We start from the raw sequence: 27754 nt of genomic DNA, 5'->3' as shown, positions 1-27754 counted from the left end.
CAAGGATACTGCTCAGTGGTAAAGTGCCCCAGGTTTCTGAAATCCCTGATATCATGAAAAACAAAAACAAACAAACAAAAAAACCAAACTGTAGTAAGAATTCCAAAATCAAAAACAGCCAACAGATTTAGAGATGAATACAGTTGTTATATGTCTAATCCCAACTACTCAGAAGTCTGGAGCAGGGGAATTTCAAGTCTGAGGCTAATACAGGCAATTTATCAAGATCCTGTCTGAAAAATAAAATAAAAAGGACTAGAGTGTAGTTCAGTGGTAAAGCTTTTGCTCAGCAAGCATGAGTCCTCAGATTAAAACCCAACTACAGAAAAAAAAAAAAAAAGGGAAACTATTTCCTATGTGTTTTCTTCTTTCATGCCATTCTATGAGTACTTCTACAATTTGACCAAGACTAATTGGAATGAGAATAAAGTCAGACTTAGACTTCTAAGGATTTGTCTAACATTAAGATCAATGACATACAATGATTATAAATATGTGGTTTTCTTCTGTGGGAATCAAGGTCTCACCTTCACTGAAGTCACCACCCTGAACCATAAAATCCTTGACAACTCTGTGGAAGAGACAACTCTTATAATGCAATGGCTTCTGAGTTGATTTCCCTGTCCCCTTTTCACCTGTAGTAGAGAAGAAAAATTAGCAGGATACCTAGTAAACACAAAAATCAAGGAAGTAGTATTAAAGCAAAATTACTTATGAAAGCTTTTGCCCTGTAAAATATAACTACTCTTGTATAGATTTCTTTAAACTACAGAACTTTCACTTCCTTCCAGGAAAAAAAAAACAACAAAAAAAAGCATTTATCATTTTAAAAAGCCATCCACATCCACATTTTTCGGGCAAGTGCAAAAATCAATCTCAAATAAAATGTACTATAACTAATATTTCTAAGAATTATTAGGGCAACCGAAAATGTGAACAAACCTGTACAAAGACACCGAAAGTTCTCACATGTTTTGGGACACACATCAGAAAATAATTCAAAAACAACTCTTCCAGCTGAAAAAGAAAGTATTTGGTTTAAACTTCTTTACTAATTTAAAGTATTAAATACTAATTTTTAAATAACTAGGAACATTAATATTCTTACCAGGTTGATTGTTAATGGCGATGTCAAAAAAACAACGAGGACGCTGAACTTTTATTCCCATTGTTCCAATGCAGACTAAAATAGAAAAGATTTTTCCTGAGTAACTGACAAAATAATTCCATGGAGCAAAAACCAGAAATATGAATTAAATTATTTTTATATGTATTTCCATGAGGTAAATCATATGGATTATTAATGCTCTCAGAGATTAGATTGTGTTTTGTGAGAATAGAAAAGACTTCAAAGATAAGGCTTAGCCATTATCATACAATCAAATTTTTATTTTATCAACCAAATATAAGATTGCCAGCACAAACAGAAAATTGTATTAAGTTTGTACGACAACTGAACTGACAGGCAGATTACCTTTAAATTGAAAAAAGAACACCAACAAGGGCAATTGATTCAATTCTTTGCTCCTAGAAAGCAAAAATGAGAGTTCTGATTAAAACATGAGACTTAATAAGAAATAAAAGTGGCTGGGGATATATATGCTCAATAGTGGAGCTGCAAGTACTGGTGGTAGGAGGAATTCTAAATACCATCAAAAATAAATCATCTATAAAGAACAAAGTAGAATTTTTGTTTAGGTACTGGGGATTGAACTCAGTTGCTTAACCACTGAGCAACATCCTAAGCCCTTTTTATTTTGAGACAGGATCTCTCTAAGTTGCTAGGGCCTCAATAAGTTGCTGAGACTGGCCTTGAACTTACAATCTTTATGCCTCAGCACCCCAAGTCGTTGGGATTACATCTGTGAGCCACCACACTGAACAAGGTAGAGTATTTTAATAATAGTAATATATGGTAGATATAAATGCTAAGTAAAAGCACAACAATAAGTTTTACTCATTACACGAGGCTACTTTTTTTTTTTTTTTTGGTACTTGGGATTGAACTCAGGGCCACTTGACCACTGAGCCACATCCCCAGCCCTATTTTGTGTTTTATTTAGAGACTGGGTCTCAATGAGTTGCTCAGCTCATCACTTTTGCTGAGGCTGGCTTTGCACTCTCAATCCCCCTGTCTCAGACTCCTGAGCTGCTGGGATTACAGGCGTGAGAAACGGTGCCTGGCGAGGTCAGATTTAATCATGAGCAATTGCCTTTCCTGATGTGCTATTATAAACATACCAATGAGGATTATACTGTGTAACAGGTTTATCTACATAGCAGATACTTATTTTTAATAGAACTTTTTTTCTGGTAAGGCCCTTATTTTTAAAACTTGAAATTTTGAATGTAATATCTGATGGGGGTAGAGAGTTTAAGGTGAAGAACAGATGAAACAAAGCCAATAAGTTAAATAGTATACAAACTGACTATAAAAATGACATTTTCAACTTTCAGAAGCGACTAACTAAAATGTATATGCTTTTATGAAAATGAGTATATCTAAACTAAGCTGGTGGCTCAGCAAATAGTACACTATATTTTAGGCCCAGGGAAACTCTAAAAGATTTATAGGCTTTATCCTGTGTATCCCCTGGGCCACCCCCCCCACCCTGCCAGCTATGAACTGAACCTAAGATCTTGCTCATGTTAACCATGTGCTCTTTTGCTGAGCTATATCCCACTCTCTTAATTGAAGTTTTTACTGAGACAACTGTAGATTCACATGCAGTTAAAGGAAATAACAGATCCAATATAAACTTCACACAGTTGCACCCTGGTGTAGTCTAGATAAACATTCCCCAAAAGCGCATGTATTATTAAAGATTTGGTCCCAGGGTGGTGCTGCTGGCAGGTAATGAAGCATTTAGGAAATAAGGCCTAGTGGAAGGGGATTGTGAGACTCCAGCCTCTTGTCTTTTTCTCTTTGCTTCCTGGTTGATGGGTATAAGCACTTCTGTTCTACCACTTGTACTTATGCCATGTCTTATCACAGGCCTAAAGTAATTCGTGCCCTGTCTTGGACTGGACCCTCTAAAACCATGAGCCAAAATAAGCCTTTTCCCTTTACAAATTAATTATCTCAGGTATTTAATTACAGTAATGCAAAGTTGCTTAATATACTCCTAATGAGAACATTTTGCAAAATCTTTATATCATAGTAAAACTGAGGCTGATATAACCTACCTATCATCTATCTTACTAACATGTGCCTAGTTTTAATTACATTTAGTTCTACACAATTTCATCATTTGTGTAGGTTCACATACTAACCCTTATCAATTTTACATAAACCACAAGTCAGAGCATTCAACAAAAGCAATGGAAAAGTGAGGGATGATAACCTCTTTGTCCAAATTACCAACAATGACAAAAATGCAAATTATATGTATTAACCTATTTGTTTAGTGTTGTTAATGTGAATTAGGGATTAAATTATATAAAAGATTATGTTGCATTTGAATTCAGTCAAAGTATTGGTATATTCACTTTGGAATTACTGCATGGAAGAATATCATTTTCTCCTAACTTTCTCCATCTCAAAATTCTAACAGATATAATGGATAGTGGTATTGTTTTAAATAAAACAAAGGAAACAAAAAGATATCTTTCAAATCCTCCAGAATTCTACAGACACGAATTTTCTTTTCTTTTTTATTTTTAAAGAGAGAGAGAAAGAGAGAGAGAGAGAGAGAGAGAGAGAGAGAGAGAGAGAAATTTTTTTAATATTTATTTTTTAGTTTTCCGCGGACACAACATCCCCGTCTGTATGTGGTGCTGAGGATCGAACCGGGGCCGCACGCATGCCAGGCGAGCGTGCTACCGCTTGAGCCACATCCCCAGCCCCAGACACGAATTTTCTTTAAAAACAAAACCAAAAAAACCTAACCAGGCGTGGTGGCACATGCCTGCAATCCCAGCGGCTCAGGAGGCTGAGGCAGGAGGATCGCGATTTAAAGCCAGTCTCAGCAAAAGTGAGGCTCTGTCTCTAAGTAGCTGGGGATGTGGCTTAGAGACGAAGTGCCCCTGAATTCAATCCCCGGTACCAAAACAACAACAACAAAACCTAGCAACTTTATAGTGTCCTGCTAAATTTGTTGCAGTATGTCTTTATGTATATAGTATTTTGCTTGCTGTATATTTGGAATTGAGAATAACTATGACTCCACAAATATGAGGAAACTATCCTATCTTATAGAAAAACATTAAATTACTACTTAATGGCAGTATCCAATTACATTTTATCTTCTAAACAATTTTTGTAGGCCTTCTTAAATTTTCTAGTTTGGGGATGAAGAGCCAGAAATAGAATTTTTTATACTATTTTCCTCCAAAGAAACTTCTATAGCTTTTTTTTTTTTTTTTTAAATTACAATGTCACAGGTGGTGATTTCTATTCATATGTGTTTAGGTACAGTACTGCCAAAAACATGCCAAACTTCTTACTATTACTCTTAATACCTTATAATAGTATATTCTTAAAAACAAACTCCAAATTTGAAAACGAGGCAAAAATGATTAAAGCTGAAAAAAAGAACCCCATTTGCCCATAACCTTTCAGACAAAATCTTTGATGATTAAGTTTCTCAATTCCTAGATACAATGTAAACAATCTTATATTTGTGGGACTTGAAAAATGGAATGACTATCACCACTAATTTATGGAGTTTGAATAGGTTGGGGCTACTAGGATAGTGATTTATTCTGTTCCTTGATCTGAATGAACACTGTGTACAGGCAAGTTTACTTGTGAAAAACGTTGAGCTATGTGCAGGAATTTCTGTACTTTTCAGTATACTGTCATATTTCAATAAAAAGCTTATTTTGTTAAAAATAATCAATATATCTAAAACAAAACTCTTTATTCTCCTCCTACCCTCATTCCCTCAAATAGACAGTAAACATTATTCCTGTCCCAGATGTTAAGTCTGAAAACTTGGTAGTCATCTTTGGTTTCACTCTCCCTCACACCTCATTTTCCAAACCATTTAAAAATAGATGGCTCTAACTTCAAAAACTATGCTAAATAGGGGCTGGGTTTGTGGCTCAGTGATAGAGCACTTGCCTAGTACATGTGAGGCACTGTGTTCGATCCTCAGCACCACATATAAACAAACAAATAAATAAATAAATAATAAAATGAGATTTTTTTTAAAAAAGAATGCTTTAAAAATTATCCTAGGGGCTGGGGATGTGGCTCAAGCGGTAGCGTGCTCTCCTGGCATGCGTGCGGCCCGGGTTCGATCCTCAGCACCACATACAAAACAAAGATGTTGTGTCCGCCGAAAACTAAAAAATAAATATTAAAAATTCTCTCTCTCTCTCCCCCCCTCCCTCTCTCACTCTATCTTTAAAAAAAAAAAAAAAATTATCCTAAATAGTCTATCTTTACAAATATAGTCCTTCCTTATCTGGACTATTGCAACATCCTCCCACCTAGTTTCTGTTTTTTTATTTTTAGTCCTGTACTATTATCCACAGAATAACCAAAATGAAATGATTATTTCAAATCATAAATCTTAGCCAGATATGGTGGCCCATACCTGTAATCACAGATGCTCAGGAGGCTGAGGTGGGAAGATCCCAAGTTTGAGGTCAGCCTCAGCAAATTAATGAGCCCACTAATTTGAGCCCATGTTTAAAAAAAAAACAAAACAGTAAAAAGAGCTGAGCATGTAGATTAGTGGTAGAGTGCCATTGGGTTTTATTCCCAGGATTGGAATCAAATAAGTAAGGTAGGCATGACAGTACACTCCTGTAATCCAAGAGACTCAGGAGACTGAAGCAGGAGGATAGAAAGTTTCAGGCTCAGCAACTTAGTAAGACCCTAAGCAATTTAGCAAGATCCTGACTCAAAAAAAAAAAAAAAAAGTCTGGAAATGTAGCTCAGTGATAAAGCATGCCTGGTTCAACCAAAGTAATTAATAAATGCATATATACATAAAATTTATCATGTCTTTTAAAACTCTAATGTCTTACAATCACACTTAATTAAAATGTTTTCCATGGACTTTAAGGCTCTAAACAGTACTGCCCAACAGAAATATGAACCACATATGTAGTTTTAAATTATTTTAGATACCACATTTTGAAAAGTAAAAACTGGTTAAATTCTGTAATGTATTTTATTTTAACTCAGTGTATCCAAAATATTATCAATATATAACTGACACAAATATGTAATTAAGATATTTTACATTCTTTTTTGTACCAAGTCTTAAAAATCCAGTGTATATTTTATACTCTCAGTGTATCTCAATTCAAGCTAGCCACATTTCAAATGCTCTGTAACCACAAGTAGCTCATGGTTAATGTATTACAATTACATAGTCTAAATATTTTATCTCCTATTGACCTATACAACTTTACCCCCTACCACTTTCTTCAACATTACTTCAGTCACACTGGTACTCCTGCTGTTCTTCAACTATCCCACGACCTATTTCCTTGTCTTTTCCTTTATTTACTATTCCCTCTATGTGGAACAAGCTTACTCCAAATTTTCACATGGCTCATTCCCTCATTTAGGTTACTGCTCGGGTAGCACCTTCTCTTCATAAAGGCCATCCTGACTATTCTATCCAAAACAGTAACACCCTTTTCTTCTGCTTTATTCTCCCCACCCACCCCAGTTAACTGGCACTTTATTATAAATTCAAGTTTTTAAAAAATCTTTATTTTGTTTATTTATTTTTATGTGGTGCTGAGGATTGAACCCAGTGCCTCATATGTGTAAGGCAAGCGCTCTGCCACTGAGCCACAACCCCAGCCCCTAAATTCAAGTTTTTATATCAATCTCTTCTCATAAGAATATAAGTTCTATGACATGACAGACTTTAAGTCTTAGTCCCCTCTTCACCCCCTAGTGCTGCAAACAGTGCTGAGCACATGGCAAGTAATCGCTATTTATCAAATGAATGAATAAATGTGAGAGGATAAGGACAGTAAGGGTCCAACATTAAAACAATTAAAATGGAAACTCCCCAAATATATCATAATGGGAGAATAGCTGAATAAATGATGATATGTACATGTTATTTAAAAACTATTTGGCAGTTCAAAAGTGGTATGTAACAGCCAGATATAGTGGTGCACACCTATAATCCCAGCTACTTGGAAATCTGGACAACTTAGATTCTCTCTCAAATAAAAAATATTAAAAAGGCAGGATATGTAGTGCAGTAGTAGAGTGATCTGGGTACAATACCTAGTACCAAAAGAAAGAAAGATAGAAAAACAGAAAGGAAGGAAGAAAGAAAGAAAAAGTTGTATATACTTAATCCAGGGCTGGGATGCAGCCCAGTGATACCAGATGTTTGCGTATCATAAGTGAAGCCTATTTGATCAAAAAACAGTCTTATTTAGATAACCCAAGAAACCTACCCAAGACCCTAACAATCCCTTCAAAAAAAGATGCACAGAAGTACTTTTTTTAGCACTATAAAATATCCTACTTCTACAGATAAAGGTCTCAAGAATACATATAAAAACTGCTAATAGCATTTCTTCAAACGATATCAGGATTAGGGACAGAAGTCAATGGCATCTTTAGCTCTAATTGTATGTTTCAAATTTTGCAATGAGAATAGGTTCAATTGTTAGTTCACCAACTTAAAATTAATAAGACAAAAATAGTAGAAAATATATGAAAACATTAAGATATTATCTCTATCTGTAATTCCAGCAGCTCAGGAGGCCGAGGCAGAAGGATCACAAGTGCAAAAACAGCTTCAGAAACTTAGTGAGATCCTGTCTCAAAAATTAAAACAAAACAAAACAAAAGACTGGGGATCTGGCTCAGTGGTAAAGTGCCCTGGGTTCAACCCCTGGTAACAAACAAACAAACAAACAATAATAATGAAGAAGAGTGGGGAAAAAAAGATTCTATCCCTAACTAAATGGGTTATAGATGAGTTTTTTATTTATTTTTTTTCCATATCTCAGGTTGTGTAAAACACTTATAAAAGAAACTCTTCAAAAGAGTTTAACTTCCCAGACGTGGTAGCACACACCTGTAATCCCAGTGGCTCAGGAGGCGGAGGGAGGAGGATCACAAGTTCAAAAAGCCAGCATCAACAACAGCGAGAGGCTAAGCAACTCAGTGAGACCCTGTCTCTAAACAGAAAAATAATAGTTAAAAAAAAAAAGAGCTTAACTTATTGGGCTCCATTTGAGTACAATATGTCAAACTGCATTCTACTGTCATGTGTAACTAATTAGAACCAAAACAAACAAACAAACAAAAAAGAAAACAACAAAAAAAGAGAGCTTAATATTTTTTAAGTGTCTCACTTTCATGATTGTTATTGCTGTTTAAGATTTGTCTAAGCCTAAACTGAGCCAGGCATGGTGTCACATGACTATAATACTAGCAACTGGGGGGGCTAAGGAAGGAAGACATCAATTTTGAGGTAAGTCTATGCAATTAAGCAAGACCTTGTCACAAAATAAGACATAAAAAGGGCTCGTGAAGTTGCTCAGTAGTACAGTGCCTCTGAATTCAATCTCCAGTACTGCATAAAAACAAAGGGATTTAATCTAAGCCGAGCACAGTGGCACATACCTGCAGTCCCAACTACTCAGTAGGCAGAGACAGGAGAATCTCAAGTCTGAGATCAGTTAGATTACTTATTAGGACAAAAAAAAACCCAAAAACAGTCTCAAAACAAAAAGTAAAATGGCTCAGGATATAGATCAGTGGTAGAGCACCTCAGGATTCAGTTCCCAGTACTACAAATAAATAAATACAATATTTTTAAAAAGACTTAAGATTAGACGATCTTAGGAAACAATCTTTTTCACAAAATTGTGTGCCACACCCCCAAGTGGAAATTAAGCAAAATACATGTGAATATTTCCTAATCACTGAATATCAAATAAATTTTAGATTTACTAAAAATGAAGTAAATAATGGAGATAAAGACTTGAACTCGGGGCTGGGGATGTGGCTCAAGCGGTAGCGCACTGGTCTGGCATGCGTGCGGCCCGGGTTCGATCCTCCGTACCACATACAAAGATGTTGTGTCCGCAGAGAACTAAAAAATAAAAATATTAAAAAAAAAAAAGACTTGAACTCTGCTCTACATGTGTAATATGAATTGTAATGCATTCTGTTTGTCATATATAACAAATTAAAATTTTTTAAAAATTTAAAAAAGACTTGAACTCATGGAAAAAATATTATTCCTATTTGTCTTGAGGAAATTAGAAAAAATATTTTCAACAAATCAATGTATTGATTTTTTAACAGTAGAACAATGCATATGCATAGAAATGGTGCCAGTAGGACAATACTTTGAGAGGGCTGTCCTACTCAATGCAGTACAGAACATTAAGCAACCCTGGCCCTGACTATTAAGTATCAGTCACTATGACAACCAAAAAACCTCACTGTCCTTCTGCCCCCCAACTTCAAGAACCACTACCGATGGTGTCCACATACCAAACAATAAGCACAAAGGCCACTTAATGGGATAAACAGATAATTTGCAAAAAGTGAAATAATTATAATAAAAGGGACCTTCAATGTGGTATGATAAACTAGAAACAATGAATATAGATAACAATTTTAAATCAAAGTCTTTGATATATTTTTTATAATAATGAATAATTAGAAAAAAACTAAAATGTCTAACATAACAGTTAAGTAAAGTAGTTCATCTGATGGACTACCTCTGAACACACAAGTGTTTTTTAATAACACAGAAAAAAGAAGTCTGCTAAATACTAAATGAAAAATTTAAAAACTAACATGGTTGGGATTTTAAGCTTAAAAACTACATACAGGAGTTGTCACTACACAATTTCCTATAATAGTAAAAAAAAAAAAAAAAAAAAAGTCCAGTAACAGGAATTACTAAAATAAATGATATGCTCATGAAGCAAAATATCATCTAGCCAGTAGAAATCTTATTCTTTCAAATGTTTTAATTTCTTCTTTTTAGTTATACATGACAGTAGAATGTATTTTGACATAGCATACATACATGGAGTATAACTTCTAGTTTTTGTGGTTATGTTGTGAAGTTACACTGGCTATATATTCATATAAGAATATAGGAAAGTTACATCTGATTAATTCTACTGTCTCTCCTATTCCCATCCCCTGTCCCTCCCCTCCATTCCCCTTTGTCTAATCCAGTGAACTTCTATCTTCCCTACCCCCCACATACCATTTATTGTAAATTAGCATCTGCATATCAGGGAGAATATTTGGCCTTTGGATTTGGGGGACTGACTTAAGAAATCATATTCTTACATATTAAAATCACAAAGACATTTTTCACTTATTGGAGTGACAAAAATAAAAAATACTGTCTCATAGATTGTTCCTGCTAGTGAACGGGTAGATTAATACAATCCTTTGCCAATTTAACAACATATCAACTTTGACTCAGTAATACCACTTCTAAAAATTTGTAGGAATTTTTTTGATGTATATTCTTACACATTTGCAAAATAGAGTATGTACAAGTTATTCAATGCACCATGATTTGCAACAGTAAAAGGCTGTAAGTCTAACTGGCCATCAAGGAAGGACAGTCACAGAAATCTTAGTATATTCAAACATTTGTATACAATGTACATGTACAGGTTACACAAACTGTAGTATATCCCATACAATGTACAGAGCTATAAAAGAGTGAAGATAGCTATACTGCTAATCCAAGATATTAAAAAGAGGGTGGTACAAGCTAGGGAACAAATATGTGCATAATTTGTGTTCCTGGCATATTTTTATTTTATTTACTTATTTTGCAGCACTGAAGACTGAATTCAGGGGTGCTCTACCACTGAGCTACATCCCCAAGCACATCCCAAACCACCCCCTTATAGATAGTCCTGCTAAAATGCTAAGGCTGGCTTCAAACTTTCCATTGCCTTACACAGACTTTTGAGTTGCTATGATTATAGGCGTGCACCACCATATCTGGCTGTTTTTTGTATATTTTTATTTATTTTTTTAAATGAGTTCAAGTTTATTATTTAGTCTTTTTAGTGCTTCACACTCAATAAAGACTATGAGTGACCAAGAATTACATGCAAACAAAATAGAAAAATTGAATACCAATGTCTTCTTTCTTTCCTAATATTTTAAACACTGTTTCTTAAAGTGTTATCTCAGAATCCACCTCCATTTGAATAAAATTCAGTGTGTTGGGGCCAATTAGAACTATGCATCACAGTTGGGTTTGTAGCCATTTACTTACAGGTCATGCACATGATAATTATTCCTTAATAAACATCAATATTCCTTTCTTTTTTTAAAAAAATATTTTTTTTAGTTATAGTTGGACATAATACCTTTATTTTATTTATTTATTTTTATGTGATGCTGAGGATGGAACCCAGGGCCTCATACATGGTAGGCGAGCACTCTACCACCGAGAGCCACAACCCCAGCCAATCAATATTCTTTTCAATGATTTCTTATTTTTCCTCCTCCCTGCAGCAAATCTTTTTTTTTTTTTTTGGTGGTGCTGAGGATTGAACCCCGGGTCTTGTACATGAGAGGCAAGCACTGTACCAATGGATCTATATCCCCAGCCCAAATCTAATCTTTTTAGTTTTCTAAAATTTTTATTATTTTTTATTATTAGAGCTTTATAATTATACACAGTAACTGCGTTCATCTCAACAAATTCATACATGCATAAAAACTGATTTCAGGTATGATCCCCCCCCCTTTCCCTCCCATCCTCCTTCTTCTCTCCAGCTTTGTATAATACATTTTTAAAAGAAAAACAAACAATTAAAAAAAACTCCAAAACAAAACTCTCTATATATATTTGCTTAATTCAGAGACATCTGGCAGAATACAGTCCATGTCTGTAATCCCAGCTACTGAAGACGCTGAGGTAGGAGCATTACAAGTTCCAGGCCAGCCTGGGCAACTTAGTGAGACCCTAGTTAAAAAAAAAGTGGGGCTGAGGGGAAGATAGGGGATATATGTCAGTGGTACAGCACTTGTCTCACATGCTGATGGAGAGGAAAGGGGTAGTTAGGAAAGAGGAGTAAAAGGAAGGCGTGTTTTGTTTTGTTTTTCAGTTGTAGATAGGACACAATTACTTTATTTTACTCATTTATTTTTATGTGGTGCTGTTGTACCACAACATAAACCACAACCCCAGTCCTAGAAGGTTTATTTTTGTTTTTGTTTTAAACTATATAACCTCCCATACCTTTTCAACTTGATACTACACAAATATATAATCCATTAAAATTATTTTTTAAATGGAAAAAAAATTAAAAAGAAAATCATCAAAGACTACAAATTAGAGACCTTTCTATTAGATGAAAATGCAAACTAGTAAACAACATAACTATAAATCACAAGTTCATATACATCAGTATACCGAGAAAACAATAGGAGGCGTTACACTAAAACATTATAACAATTAGGTTTGGACCATGAGTTTGAGGACATTTTCTTATGCATTTTTAGTTTCTATAATTTTTTTCAACAGATACTAATTTTATAATCAGGGAGAAATATTTTAAAATACTAAAGAGATTTTTTTTTTTTTTTGGCCTATCAATAGTGAAGACCTTTTTAAAGAGTAATTCTAGCCGGGTGCAAGGGTGGCCCTTGGGAGGCCCAGGCACAAGGATTCCAAGTTCGAAGCCAGCCTGGGCAATTTAGTGAGATTCTGCCTCAAAATTTAGAAAAAAAGGTGGGGGTTGGGGAGGGAGGAGCAGCTCAGAGATAGAGTGCCTCTGGGTTTAATCCCCAGTACTGAAAAAAATAATAATTCTAATACATGTACAAACAGAAACAGGATTTTACAACATTACTAGTAACAGTACATGGTACCTTTGGAAACAATACATGAAATCCTTAAGGGCTTACAGTTTGAACCAGTAAAAGTCAAATACAGGGAATTTGGGAACTACTCCAAAATTTAGAAAGCCTTCAAGTATAAAGTTGGCTTAGCACTCTTCTTAGTAACACATAATCAGAAGCAAACTATTTGATTGTACAAAAAAAGTTTAAATTATGGTTTCTAATTCAACAAAATACAGTTATTAAGGCAATGCTTAGGTAAGGATGTAGGGGAAAAGGTACTCTCATACACTGCTGGTGGGACTGCAAATTGGTGCAACAACTCTTAGACAACTTGGAGTGGAACCACCATTTGACCCAGCTATCTTACTCCTCAGTCTATATCCATCTATACCCAAAGAACTTAAAATCAGCATACTACAGTGACACAGCCACATCAATGTTTATAGCAGCACAACTCACAAATTCACAAATTTGTGAATTCACAATTCATAAAAATAGCTAAACTATGGAACCAACCTAGATGCCCATCAATAGATGAACGGATAAACTGGAGTATATATACACAATGGAATATTACTTAGCACTAAAAGAGCATAAAATCATGGCATTTATAGATAAATGGATGGAGCTGGGGAATATCATGCTAAGCAAAGTACACCACTCCCAAGAAACCAAAGGCCAAATGTTTTCTCAGATTAGTGGATACTGATCATAATGAGGGCGGGGGAACATGAGCAGAATGCAGGAACTTTGGATTGGGCAAAGGGGAGGCTGGGGAGGGGAGTATGGGGCAGGAAAAATGGTGGAATGAGATGGACATCACTACCCTACGTACACGTATGATTGCATGAATGGTGTGACTCTACCAGAGAACTGAAAAGTTGTACTTCATTCGTATACAATGAAATTTGAAATGCATTCTGCTGTCATGTATAACTAAGTAGAATAAAAAGAAAAAAGAGAAAAAGGCAATGCTTACCAGGATTAACTATATAGAAAATGTTCTTAAATCAAGATGGAGCCAGGTGCAGTGGCATGCCTGTAACCCCAGCAACTCCAAAAGGCTGAAGCAGCAGGATCGTCAAGTACAAAGTCAGCCTCAGCAATTTTAGCAAGGCCCTAGGTAACTTAGTGAGACTGTTTCACTACCAGCTAGGCAATCCTATCACCCACCCCGCCAAAAAAATCAAGATGGGCTAGAGGTATAGCTCAGTAGTAGGATGTGTGAGGTCTTGAGTTCAATCCCTAGCACCCATCCTCAAAAAGATCAAGATATAAAACAATATATGAATATCATCATAACCACATAAACTATTCCAAATCTTCAAGATCAGGGAAAGATTTACAAAGGGAAAAAAAGGCTGAAGAAAAAAATCATTATTTCATTTGGTTTGAAGACTGTAGGACTTTTGCTTGACTTCTTCCTACTTGTCTTTTAATTAAATGAATTGAAGAAAAAAATTCTTAAAAAAAGAAAATAGCCAAAGACAGTGGCACATACCTACAATCACAATAGCTTGGGAGGCTAAGGCAGGAGGATTTAAGTTCAAAACTAGCCTTAGCAACTTAGTAAGATCCTGTTTCAAAATAAAAAATAAAACAGAGCTGTGGATGTGGCTCACTGGCTAAACAGCCCTGGGTTCAATCCCTAGAACCAAAAAACAAAATACCAAACCCACATACATAGAGACTCCTCTAGAAAAATGTACATGTCGGGCTGGGATAGTGGCTCAGCGACAGAGTGCTCGCCTAGGACGGGCAGGACCCAGGTTCTATCCTCAGCACCACATAAAAATAAAGGCATTGTGTTGTGTCCATCTACACCTAAAAAATAAATATTTAAAAAAAAAGAAAAATGTACATGTATTTAGATTCTATCACCCAAGGACATACTTTTCACAGAAACTGATTAAAATTATTTTCCTGAAATTAAAAATCAAATATCCTCTAAGTTTAAGAAAGAGGGAAGACAGTAATTATTCAAGTTACTACACAAATCCACTGAATATGTAAATGCTCAAATATTAACAACTCATGAAGAACAATGGTGACACAAAAGATGGTTCACAAACTTAAAACATTATTAAAATGCTACTAATTGCTACTCATTACCAAGAGCTCACTAACTGGTAATGAAAAATAGGATACAATATTTCCTCTAGAATTATGATTCCCAGATATTACTAAATAATATCTAAAATCAGACACAGTTGAAACAACCATCTGGTCAACTTTTCAGTCCTTCAAGAAAAAGTAAAAAGAAAAACAATGCTGAGAGCTACCAAAAATACAATTGGGGCTGGGGATGTGGCTCAAGCGGCAGTGCGCTTGCCTGGCATGCGTGGGGCGCTGGGTTCGATCCTCAGCACCACATAAAAAAAATAAAATAAAATAAAGATGTTGTGTCCACCAAAAACTAAAAAAAAAATAAATATTTAAAAAAAACCCTCTCTCTCTCTTTAAAAAAAATACAATTCAGGAAAACATTGCAACCATAAGAATTTCAATAAAATAATTCATGAATTGCCTAAGAATACTACAAGACAAAGCTTTCAGAGTATTCTGCCAATTTGTCACAAATCTGTTCAGTCTGAATGAGCTGCAGCTGTATCTACAAAATACAGATTTACATTTTTCTTGGAAAAACAATTACCACACCTGGCAGTGTGCCCCATTTATGTACAGTAATCAGCATAACCTGCTCCCATCAGAGGAAATATGTATGTTCTATTTTGACCTACTTCATTGCTTATTAGCTGTTACCATTCATCATCTCCCTGACCTCATGAACTCACCTCATCTGGCTGACTTCCTCAGAAATTTAAGTATGAGAGAAAGAATTTACTTTTTTCATAACAAAAATTTTTAATAAGAAGCAATAAAGTCAATAAGCTCAATGAAAAAATTAGGTCATATAAAAATATACAAAATCCTGGGTTGGGTTTGTGGCTCAGTGGTGGAGAGCTTGCCTGGCACATGTGAGGCTCTGGGTTCAATTCCCAGCACCACACAAAAATAAACAAAATAAAGATAGTATGTTCATGTATAACTAAAAAATATTTTTAAAAATACACAAAATCCTAACATCTATATTTTAAAATAATTTTATACATTCTACTTTTTGTTAAGCAAATGATTAAGTTGTTCATGTTTGTCAACCATATCAGTCATGTACACAGTAACATTTAAAATATCTAAAAATGCTAAAATTTCTAAATTTCTGCAACAAATACATTTCAAATAATAAGTGAGAGGTAACAAGTTCATTTTGCAGTTTCACACATAAAACAATTTCTGTATTCATCCTAATATACTGAAAGATGCCAGGAAAGAGAGTACAAAGATATATATGGGCAGCTAATTACTAAATTATATGGCAAATGATATAGGGTTTGTAATTAGGCAATAAATAATGCAGTGACTTCTTTTTTTTTTTTTTAATATTTATTTTTTAGTTTTTCGGCGGACACAACATCTTTGTTTGTATGTGGTGCTGAGGATCGAACCCGGGCCGCACACATGCCAGGCGAGCAAGCTACCACTTGAGCCACATCCCCAGCCCCATGCAGTGACTTCTTTATTTGGAAATTTCACACAGTTAGCATATCACCAAGTCTTGAAAAGAGTAATTCTTTTCAACTATGAAGATGCTAAGCAAGTCTCTGCCCCTTCTGATTTCTCTGTCTAATTCCTATGTCTTCCAAGATTCAATTTAACCAGAATACACTCTCCGGCAACTTTACTCTGACTCTTTAAGGCTTACATGATCCTCCTTCATTGAACCTCATCCGGCTGACTTCCTCATAAACTTGTGTGAAAATTTTATAAACTCAAAATCTTTGTGCCAGGTGCCGTGGCACACATCTGTAATCCCAGCGGCTCAGGAGGCTGAGGCAGGAGGATTGCAAGTTCAAAGCCAGTTTCAGCAAAAGCAAGACCCTGTCTCTAAATACAAAATAAGGCTGGGGAGGTGACTCAGTGATCAAATGCCCTGAAATTCAATCTCTGGTACCAAAAAAACAAAACAAAACAACAACAACAAAAAAAAGCTTTGTATCTTCTACACCAAGCATAGTGTCTAACCCAGGTCTACTTACCAAATACAAAGAATGCTAGCTAATGGAACCATGAACAATGGTTTTAGTATAAAAACCTTTTGTAATAATCTAGTGCCTTTCCCCCTATATGCAGGGCTTCTCACATGGTATAGTGCTAGTATTTATCTTTAAGCAATAATTTCTTCCAGAGTCTACCAGTAGTCATCCTCTCAGTCTACCCTACCATTGAAACTAAGCTCATTCTCTATATCTTCCTACTGGGATGTATTTCATTAAGAAAGGTTTTTTTTTTTTTCCTTCCTTTCTTTCTTTGTAGAATCCACTTCTTTAGTTCAGGACCAAGAAACAAACAAGACATTCTCATCTACTGAATTTAATAAAACAAGTAACAATTTTTATACAAGATTTTCACCTGTAAGTGCCACCATGTAAGTTAAATTAATTAAAACCATAGCAGATTTTTTAAAGATTACTTTCAAGGAAAGCATTTTAGTGTTCACACCAGCTTCTTTAGCTCACTCCTAATGTAGTTCACACAGATCAAATGAGAAATAAAAATAAACTGCTTCAAAAACATTTGAGTACATTTATGACTGCCGGATTGCTGCTAAATTAAGTGAAAACATGCTAATATTCCAAAGTGTCAGGAAAGACAACTAAACTCTTCCATATTAATGCCCTTTACTGTTCTGACACACACAAACCACTGGGCTGGTAGCAACATGATTAACAGTGTACAGGCATTTCTGAAACATTTTTTTTTTCTTTTAAAGAATTTAATGTTTATTTTTTGTTTATTTTGTATGTAGTGCCTCACCTGTGCTAGGCAAGCACTCTATCACTGAGCTACAACTCCAGCCCTCTGAAATTCCTAAGTTCTTTAGAAAACTTAAAAAGAAAAATTCATAATATTGCCAAATTCAGGGTTCAATAAGGATATTATACACTTATACATCCAATCTCAAGGACATAAAAATGTAACAATTATGTTAGTACTGAAGCACAAATGTAAATAAATACTAAATGGAAAATCCCTGCATATATATATATATATATATTTTTTTTTTTTTTTTTTTTTTGCGGAGGGAGGGGGGATTGGGAATTTAATGCAGGGGCAATTTACAACTGAGCTATTTATTATTTTTCATTTTGAGACAGAGTCTCACCAAGTTGCTAAAGCTGGCCTTGAACTTGCAAGCCCCTTAATGTTTTACCTGCAATTATTTACTTTTTTTGGTACTGAGGATTAAACCCAGAGGCACTTGACCACTGAGCCACATCCCCAGCCCTGTTTTATATTTTATTTAGACACATTTATTTAGGAACTCACTGAGTTACTTAGTTTCTCGCTTTTTGAGGATGGCTTTGAATTCGCAATCCTCCTGCTTCAGCCTCCAAAGCCACTGGGATTTCAGATGTGCGCCACCAGCCTGGCCAAATATGTATTTTTTATAATGATAAATTTATCCCTCGCTTTTCGGAGACATACCTATATCATTCTAAACCCACTTTATTTAATCCAGTAATTCTAAGATTTAAAAAAATCACAGATTTTTAGAGCTGGATGTGTGGCACACACCTGTATTCGCAGCTATTCAGGAGACTGAAGCAGGAGGCTCACAAGTTCAAGGCCAGCCTGGATAACAGAATGAGGCCCTGTGTCACAATAAAAAATAAGTAAAAAAAGGTTGGGGATGTAGCAAAGTGATAAAAGCATTTACCCATGATGCATGAGGTCGTGGGTTCAATCCCTAGTACGGAAAACACACACACACACACACACACACACACCCCAAAACAAAAACAAAAACAAAAACCACAGAAATATAGACTTTTGGAGTTTGAAGGAATTTTAAGAGTAATCCAGCCCAATCTTCTAATTTTACAAATGAAGAAGAGGTCTAGAGAACTGAAGTGAATGCCTCAATATCACAAAGGGAAAAAAAGTAAGAGTTCTAGTTTGGTACTAGATAACTTCACTGTAGATGCTAGTTTATTTATAACAATGCAGATAATGGCTTATTAAATTTTATTTTCTACTATGTCACCATAATGCAACAGTTAATTATGAATAAATCTGAAGTTAAAATGTATATAATTAACAGAAGCAATAATATATAAGCAAACGTTTTACTCACATTAATCATTTTAATATCTAAAATTGATATTTAGCCCAGTGTGGTAGTGTGTGCCTCAATCCCAACTACTAGAATAATCAAGACAGGAGGATAGTAAGTTAGAGGCCAGCCGGAGCAACTTAATGAGACCCTGTCTCAAAATAAAAATTGGGCTAGGGATGTACCTCAGTAGTAGAGTGTTTGCCCAGCCCACAGAGACTGTGAGTTCAACCCCCATTCCCCCTCCCAACACACACACAGACTGATGTTTACATTTATGTATTACATACTTAAGTTTCAAAGATCATAGTGATCATTTTAAGTTACCACTCAAAAACTGCAAAAGGCTCCTTATTAGCAAAAGCACAAAGTCCTAGTTACAGCAGTGTCTGAATATTCACAGTATTGCCTATAATAAATCAAGATTTAAGTTTTTTGCTTTACAGAAATAAAAACACACAAAGTTCTTATGTTGACCACATACACCTTAAACCAGGGAAAAATCATTGATATTTAGAAAGAAAAAGGAAAAAAAAAGAGGGGCTGGGACTGTAGCTCAGTGGCAGAGCACTTGCCTAGCATGTGTGAGGCACTGGGTTCCATCCTTAGCACCACATAAAAATAAACAAATAAAGGCATTCTGTCCATCTACAACTACAAAAAAAAAAAAAAAATTATTTTAAAAAGAGAATGTAAGCTTAGTGCTAATATTATCAGTTAAAAAAAAAAAGCACATAATACCACCACATAGCAAAAAGATCTGCCACAGGCTCTTCAAATCACTTGAATTAATTACCTGTGGATTCTTACTACAAATTAAGAGATATTTCAATACATTGAATAAAGAAGTCTAAAAATAGACAATGTTATGATTTTATTGAAATATGCTATTTGTAAAACAGGATTTCCTTATTAGTTAAAAAAAATCAACATGTAGTTTTCCTAAAAGGGGCAACTACTGAAATAATCTCAGGTAGTGTTTTGATAACTAACAGAATTAGTTCATCCTTTTATTATGAATGGCTGCCAGCTTCCCTTTGCATAAAGAATAGATGCTGCCTCACAGAATAGCTAATTAAAAATATCAAACTATGTAGAGATCATCTCTTCTGCAAGATCAAAGCAGTAAACACCCCCCACACACACAAAAGGCCTTTAAGTCAAAATAAATTCCTTCAAACCCTTCACTAAATTGACAATCACTAAGTTGTCACTGAAAGCCAATTTTACACACAATTTAATAAACCTGAGTTTTATTTTTCAAGCCCAGAGCTTATGACAGATGGAAATCAAAATAATATCACTTTGCAGCTGGAATAAAAACAAACAAACAAACTAAGGCTCGGAAAAAAATGACTGAGCCAGAAACGTCCAAATTTTATATTCTAGGAAGTCTGCATACTTGTACACACTTGCCAACAGGGAAGGCAACCCTGATCACTTCTTGCAGGAGATAAAAAAGCCTTAGGAAGCTACCACAACAATAGAAAAGCAAAGAATCCTTTGAGACCCTATAAGATCCCTGGGCATCAATAATTATAATTCATAAAGAAATTGCTAGGCAATGTGCAATGAATTCTGCTTAAGACAGAGGTATGTAAATTGTAGAAATAATCCCATCCCAAACAGTTACAATAAGGGGGAGAGTGGTGCTAAAACAGCAAATTTTCAGGTATATAAAAAAACATACAAGAAAAAAGTCATTCTACGTATCTTTTCTGAATTTTTATGGTGCAATTACAAAACTTTTATAAAATGTTCATTTCCACCTCCTCAATCAGTTCCGAACTAGCAATTATTGGCCTTTTCCTCTACAAAATGGGAAACACGCGCACAAATGACCTTTCTGGTTTTGGCTACTGAAAGTTAATGTCTGATCTCCAAATTTCCAAAATATTTAACCGTTCCTAGGACGTATTTATGATCACCAATGCCAAAATCTGGTACTGCATAGAACGTATTCTTGTGGGAAAAAAATTAAATGCACAAAATGATACTTTCAAAACATTTCCAAAACGTCTGCACGCTCCTTGCCGGCATAAGCTGACTTTGCTTCCTAAAAGCATAAGTAGTTCTGAAACCATCATTTTTCTCCTAAGGACTATCGTCCTCCTAAGAGGCCTGCGACGCTCACAGCTCCTCGGAAACGTGGGAAAACTTCTGAAGAGCTAAGGTAAGACCTTGAGTTTTAGAAAATGCTTAACAAAGTGGCCTGGGCCAGTTGAGTGTGCACGACAGCCGCTGTTCTGTGAGAGAAAAAGGTCGGAGTCGGAGAAAAGCTTGTATTCAATTTCAATCCTTGTGGTTCAGGCTCTTCGCCCGTCCTCTCTAACCCTAACCTGAAAAGACACTGAGTTACGCCTCCCCCTTCCCCACCAACCATATCACCTACCCGGCAGTAGTGCTCAGTCTTAGGATTTTGAAGTCTTAAAAATCAACATAGCTCCCTAAGAGTTCAGGCCGCCGTCGCTGCCGCCATATTACAGCTTGTGCGGCAAAATGCGTCAGGGAGCGAGGTGTGCGCCCGAGTAGGGAGGGCGGGGGCTGGCAGAGGAAGAGCGGTTTCCTGGCCCTGGAGGCTTGGCCGGAAGCCTTCTCCAGCTGCTACATCTTCAAAGCGAGCTCAGTGGTCCTCAGAGGCCCCCTCTGGGCCCTACCAGTCCGTATACCTCCCGGGAAAGACGGTTAACACAGCCCGGCCTACCGCGCCGGCTCCGCCCCTCTCTCCCGGCCCTTCCAGCTCCCGTATCCCGGGACTGCAGCAAATGACGCCACCAAAACAACACGGGCCTCGCGCCACCTACCTGCACCACTACAATTTCCTCTTCCCTGGGCCCGGCCCTTTAAAGCGCTTCAAATCTACCGCCGTCAGAATAGGCGCTAAAGCCCACTAACCGCCTCCCTCCCCCACAGCCCAGTCCCGGCGTGGAGAGAAAGCGTCGCGCCGGAAGTACGTCATGGGTTGGTTGACGGCGTCTCCCGGCGTTCCCTGGTTGGTGTCACCACGCCCTCCCTGGAATTCTAGGGTTTCGCTTCCTTTTAAATTCGTAGTTTGTAAGTAGCTTAACGCCTGTGTGAATTGACAGAATGCATCTCTGCCTGTCAGAATGCCGTGTCGTTTGTGAAATAAAGTGTTTCATTTAATGAGCATATATTAATGCTCTGCCAGGCTATTTTGAAGGACGTTCAACCTTAAAGGAGCTTCCAGTTTCACCTTCCAGTGAATGACGAAATACAAGTCCTGAAAAACCAGTAATGAACAAAGTGTATTTGAGAGAAGAGGAGGAAATTGGCTGATTTACATTTTTGTCTCTAGTAACCCCATGGTACATGGTACAGATTAGATCTACTATATTGCCAGGCGCGCATATAATCCCACCAGTTAAGGAGGACGAGGTAGGATTCCAAGTTCGAGGCAAGCCTGAGCAAAATAGCAAGACCCACTCTCAAAAACATACAAAAAAGAAAAGAAAAGAAACACACACACACACACAAAGCATATATCTAATATGTTTAATTGGTCTGTGAAATTCCAAACCTTGCAAAATTGATTTGATTTGAATTTATTGTATCAAGAAGGAAGCTGTTGGATGAGGTTGTAGCTCAGTGGTAGAGCGCTTGCCTAGCATGTGTGAGGCACTGGGTTCGGTTCTCAGATCCATAAATAAATAAGTAAAATAAAGGTCCAAAGACAAGTAAAAATTATTTAAAAAAAAAAAAAAAAAAAGGAAGCTGTTGCAGGACGTGGTACACGCCTGTAATACCAGCCACTAGGAGGCTCAGGCAGTTCCATTCATTTGGCAGTTTAGTAAGACCCTGTCTCAAAATAAGAAATAAAAGGATTGGGTATGTAGTTCAAGGGGAAAACATCTCTGTGTTCAAACCACAGTACCAAAAAAGCTGTTAGCAGGACAGTGTGATACACACTTGTAAGCCCAGCTTCTCTAGAAGCTGAGACAGGGATCAAAAGTCTGAGGCCAGTCTAAGTAATTTAGTGAGACCCAGTCTCAAAATAAAAAGGGCTAGGGATGTAGCTTAATGGTGGAATACTTGCTTAGCATGTGCAAAGCCCTGGGATAGATCCCCAGCACCACAAAGGAAGGAAAGCTATTTTACAGTAAAAGGAAATATTTTTTTCTTGTCTTTTCTTTCCTTTTTAAAAAAAATTTTTGTTGTAGATGGACACAATACATTTATTTTATTTGTGTATTTTTATGTGGTGCCTGGGATCGAACTCAGTGCCTCAGCATGCTAGGCAAGCACTCTGCCCACTGAGCCACACCACAACCTGGCCCCTCCTTTTTTTTTTTTTTTTTTTTTTTTTGTACCAGGTATTGAGCCCAGGGCGCTTAACCCATGACCCACATCCTCAGCCGCTGTGTATATGTGTGTGTGTGTGTGTGTGTGTGTGTTATTTTAGAGATAGGGTCTCACTACATTGCTGAGGGCCTTGCTAAATTGCTGAAGATAGCTTTGAACTCGGGATCCTCCTGCCTCAACTTCCTGAGCCGCTGGGATTATATATGTGCAACACCATGCCTGCCTTAAAAGGAAATATTTTATTCTGCTACAGTTCTATAGTTTTAAGGATTCATTTCTCTCTTACGTAATATATCTTAAGTTAGCAGACCAGTTGAGAGGGCCAGCTCTGCTCCATTTAGTTATTCAGGACCAAGTTTTTCCTGTATGTTATCCCAATATGCCCTAAGACCTTGTCATTGCATGATTAGAGTGTGTTGCCTTGGGTTTCAGCTGGAACAAAAAGAAAATAAAAGGCAATGTATAAATCAGAAAGTAGCCCCTTTTGCTCTAATTTCATCAATGAAAACTAAATCACATGACCCCAAACAGTTACAAGATGCTGGGGTATGTAATTTGGACATGTGCCCAGAGAAAAGACAAAAAGATATTCTAGGGGAAAATTAATAAATTACATATACCGTTAAAAGGTAGTTTTTTGCACAAAAAAAATATTTACAATCATCAAAACATGGGTTTCTGAGTGGTGGTTTTAGTTTGTCCTTTACTTTGCATGCCTTTTTTAAAGGTAAAAGGTTGAATTAAAAATAAATTTATCATATAAATGCATATATACATAAGTATATCTCAATACATTTTTACTAAGTGAACAAACAAATGTAAACTTTACTGGATTAAGACATACAGCACGAGCAGTACCAACATCCCAGAAGTGTCACTCTTTCCCCTTCCTATTAATTCTGCTATTCCACATTCCCTACCACCAAAGATGACTTCTGTTCAGAGTCCCAGCAGCAGTAGTATTAGTTTTGCTTACTTTTGAATCTTATATAAATGGAATTGTGCAGATTTACTCTTGTGTGACCTTTGTTGTTTTCAGGTTTTAATAATTATGAATAAAATTTTATGAACTTTCTTACACCTACTGTTTTGGGCCACATATATTTTTCACATATGTTGGAGATATACTTAGGAATGGAATTGCTAGATCTTAGGGTATAAATAGGTTCAGCTTTGGTAGGTAATACCAAAGAGTTTTCCAAAGTGGTATAACAACACTCTTATTATGCATGCCTTTTGATGACAGTCAGTGAGGGATCTTGTTTACAAACAACTGAAATTCAAGTTGAACCAGTCTTGGTAAAAGGAAAATATATTGCTTTATAAGCCAAAACTGATGGACAGTGTGATGGTTCAAAACTATGTTAACAAATTCTTTTTTTTTTCTTCAGTGCTGGAGATTGAACACAGTGCCTTACACATGCTAGGCAAGTATGCTATCAATAAATTATATCCCCAGCCCACACATTCTTTGATTTGACTTGCTTCTAGTGAGTAGAATAAAGCACAAGTGATGATGTGTGATTTCAGAGACTAGATAATAAAAGGCACTTGATTTCTTCATTACTGTCTTTTGGATCATTCATAGTTGGGGAAGGTAGCTCCCATGTCCTGAGAACACTCAAGCAGAATCTTGAGAGACCCTTGTGGCAATAAACAGGCTATGCCATGACCAGCATGGCCTTTAATTCAGAAATCAGATGAGGGGCCATGTGGGATGAAGAAAAGATGAAAAAAGGGGCTGGGGTTATGGTTCATGGTAGAGCACTCACCTACCATGTGTGAGACACTGGGTTCAATCCTCAGCACCACATAAAAATAAATCAACAAAATAAAGGTATTGTGTCTATCTACAACTAAAATATTTTTTTAAAAAAAACAGAGAGAAAAAGGTGGGGCTAAATGGTCCATGTTCATTATATAGGTTTCATCCGCAAAAGGTTATTTGTGGGAAAGTTTCAACAAAATGGGCAATCTAAAGTATGTAGGACTGGCGAGACTTTAGGGTCATCTTGTTATGTTTAGAATCCTCTATCCCTGGGAGTTGGTGCTTGAATTAAGGTCTTGACTGATAATGCTGTGTGCCTTTGCATGTAACCTCCTCTGGCTGGCGTCGCCATAGCGACTGGTCTATTTTGACCTGCACCTTCACACACGAAGTTCCCAGTGCAACACAGCCATGAGGGAGTCAGACCATGATTCAAATCACTGCTCTCCACAGGCTTCCTCCCACCAACAGCTAGGTGAGTGTGCCATCATGCAAGTAGATCCTCCAGTACCACTGCCATCCCTGTAGACCTATGATTGTGATCAAAAGAAGCAAAATGACTCAGCCAAACTACTTCCTAATTTCTGATGTACAGAAACCATGAAATAACAACTATTGTTTTGAGTGAGTTTGGGAAGATTTTTTTATACAGAAAAGAAAGAATAGACTGAATATTGTGGGACTTCTTTCTTGTCTAATTCTACTTATCACTATTTGCTTTATTTTTCAGGCTGGTTTCTCCAAGAAGTGACTTCACATCTTAAGAATATGAACCTGAGTTGGGGGTGAGTTCATGGTAGAGAGCTTGTCAAGAATGTAGTGGTTCAATCTCCAGCACTAAAAAAGAAGAAAATAGAAAATCTAAACCTCTGCCACCTCCAAATTTAAAATGCCAGAAAAGGACTAGGGATATAGCACAGTGGTAAATCACATAAGCACTTGCCTACCTTGGGCAAAGCCTTGGGTTTGGTACCCTCAGGAAAATAAATAATAAAAGACCAGAAAAGTCTTTGGTTAGCACAGTAGTGGTAACCCCAAAATTTGTGTTTTTATATTTTAAGGTTTGTCACTGGAAATGTCTGTCCTTCTAAGAACTGGATTTTGTTTTGTTTTTTGGTACTGGGAATTGAAGTCAGTGGTACTCTAACACTAAGCTACGTCCCCAGCTCTTTTAAAATTTTATCTAGGGTAGGGGGTGTAGCTCAGTGGTAGACTGCTTGCTAAGCACGTGAGGCACTGGGTTTGATCCTCAGCACCATATTAAAATAAATAATAAAATAAACATATTCTATGGTGTTCATCTACAATTAAAATTTTTTAAAAATTTTATCTAGAGGCAGGTTTTATGTTGCAAAGGCTGACTTCAAACGTGTGATTCTCCTTCCTCTGCCTCCTGAGTCATTGGGATTAAAGGTGTGTGCCACCAGGACAGTCTAAGAAGTAGGTTTCTTAGCTCTCTCCTGGAATCTAGGCAAGGATATAGGAATGTTTCTTTCCAGTGGAAGGTAAGTGTAAATATTACATCCAGGTCAAATGTTTATGAAGTTCTATGCTTCTCCATGTCCTTTATGTTTATTTCTGTCAGCTTGATCCAGTGGGTTTTAAGGCCCTGAGAAATTATGGAAGAAGCCTGTGTTTTAGATTGTTTAATGTTGCTAGTAACATAATACCACTGGGAAGATTTGAAATAAAAGGGGTTATTTTGGCTCATGCTTCTGGAAGTCCAAGGTTAAGGGGGGGGGCCACATTTGGTAATGGCCTTCTTGCTGGCAAAATCCTGAGGTGGTGCAGGGCATCATATGGTGAGAGAAGTGGAGCATGCATGTGTATCTTCTGGGCACTGTCTCTCTCTTCTTGTAATGCCACTTATATTCAGGGCTGGGGGTGTAGTTCACTGGTAGAGCACTTGTCTAGTATTCAGAGGCACTGGAATCAGTCCCCAGTATATAAAAAAAACAAACAAGAACAAGGAGGAGAAAGGGGAGGAGGAGGAAGAGGAGGAGGGGGGAAGGAGGGAATATACAATGCCACCATGCCACTAGCTTGCAATCATGAGGACTCCACTCTGATGACTTTATCTATCCTAATTACCTCCCAAAGGTCCCATGTCTGAAAAATCAGATTAAGTTTCCACTCTTAAGATCTTAAAATATCTTACAGTGGATAGTAGACTCAGTTTTGGAGGAAACAAATCATATTCAAGCCAAAACTTCAATGTGGAGAAAAAGTTTTCAGTTACCAGGGATAAACAGGGATATCTGCATTGGAATGCAGTATGACTGAGGTATCAAATTCTGCAAGTTAAACACTGATATTTGGCTTTATTCATCATGGCAGACAGCACTACCCATCTAATAGGCTGAGCCTGAAGTGCTAGCTTAGACCTAGAATGGGTCATTTTAGTCCTTGTAAAGTGAGGAATGATGTCTGATACCAAAAGAAGGGGTGTAGATGGGCTGGGCTACTACAGTTAACCTCTACTTTACCTTTAATTTAGAATAATGAACCTTTTTTGTTTCTACCTATAGATGATCAACACACAAACTTCTTTTTTGTTGTATATCATCAATAATTTAACTTTTTAAAAAAGCATGTTTTTTTCACATATATTTTACAATAACATGAGCTGTTGTAAATTTTTGTTTTTGTTGTTGTTGTTTTGATATGGGCTCTTACTATGTTGCCCAGGTTGGGCTCAAATTGC

At 36.6% G+C, this 27754-nt stretch overlaps 1 protein-coding gene across 6 annotated transcripts in view; it reads right to left on the bottom strand.

The window, feature by feature from the left end:
- The window catches only part of Ppig (peptidylprolyl isomerase G), a 56434-nt gene extending 34528 nt beyond the window's left edge, over nucleotides 1-21906 (bottom strand). The window contains exons 1-6 of one of the 6 annotated variants that reach the window (XM_046447378.2): nucleotides 21767-21900; nucleotides 8013-8115; nucleotides 1475-1527; nucleotides 1109-1183; nucleotides 943-1017; nucleotides 528-635 (exon numbers count right to left, since the gene is read on the bottom strand). In XM_046447378.2, coding sequence (XP_046303334.1) covers nucleotides 528-635; nucleotides 943-1017; nucleotides 1109-1169 — 244 coding nt within the window. In that variant the 5' untranslated portion in view covers nucleotides 1170-1183; nucleotides 1475-1527; nucleotides 8013-8115; nucleotides 21767-21900. Of the gene's footprint in view, nucleotides 1-527; nucleotides 636-942; nucleotides 1018-1108; nucleotides 1184-1474; nucleotides 1528-8012; nucleotides 8116-21354; nucleotides 21677-21766 lie in introns of those variants that run through there. The other 5 variants (XM_046447380.2, XM_046447379.2, XM_046447381.2 and 2 more) reach the window with 5 other exon arrangements.
- Nucleotides 21907-27754: the final 5848 nt, after the last annotated feature.

Source organism: Marmota monax, unplaced genomic scaffold (genome assembly GCF_021218885.2).
Source record: "Marmota monax isolate L192 unplaced genomic scaffold, Marmota_monax_Labrador192_F-V1.1 WCK01_AAM20220418_F8-fsc00007, whole genome shotgun sequence".
NCBI classification, from domain to species: Eukaryota; Metazoa; Chordata; class Mammalia; order Rodentia; family Sciuridae; genus Marmota; species Marmota monax.
Note: the sequence above shows the minus strand (reverse complement) of the source record. Positions and strands in the feature narration are given on the sequence as shown.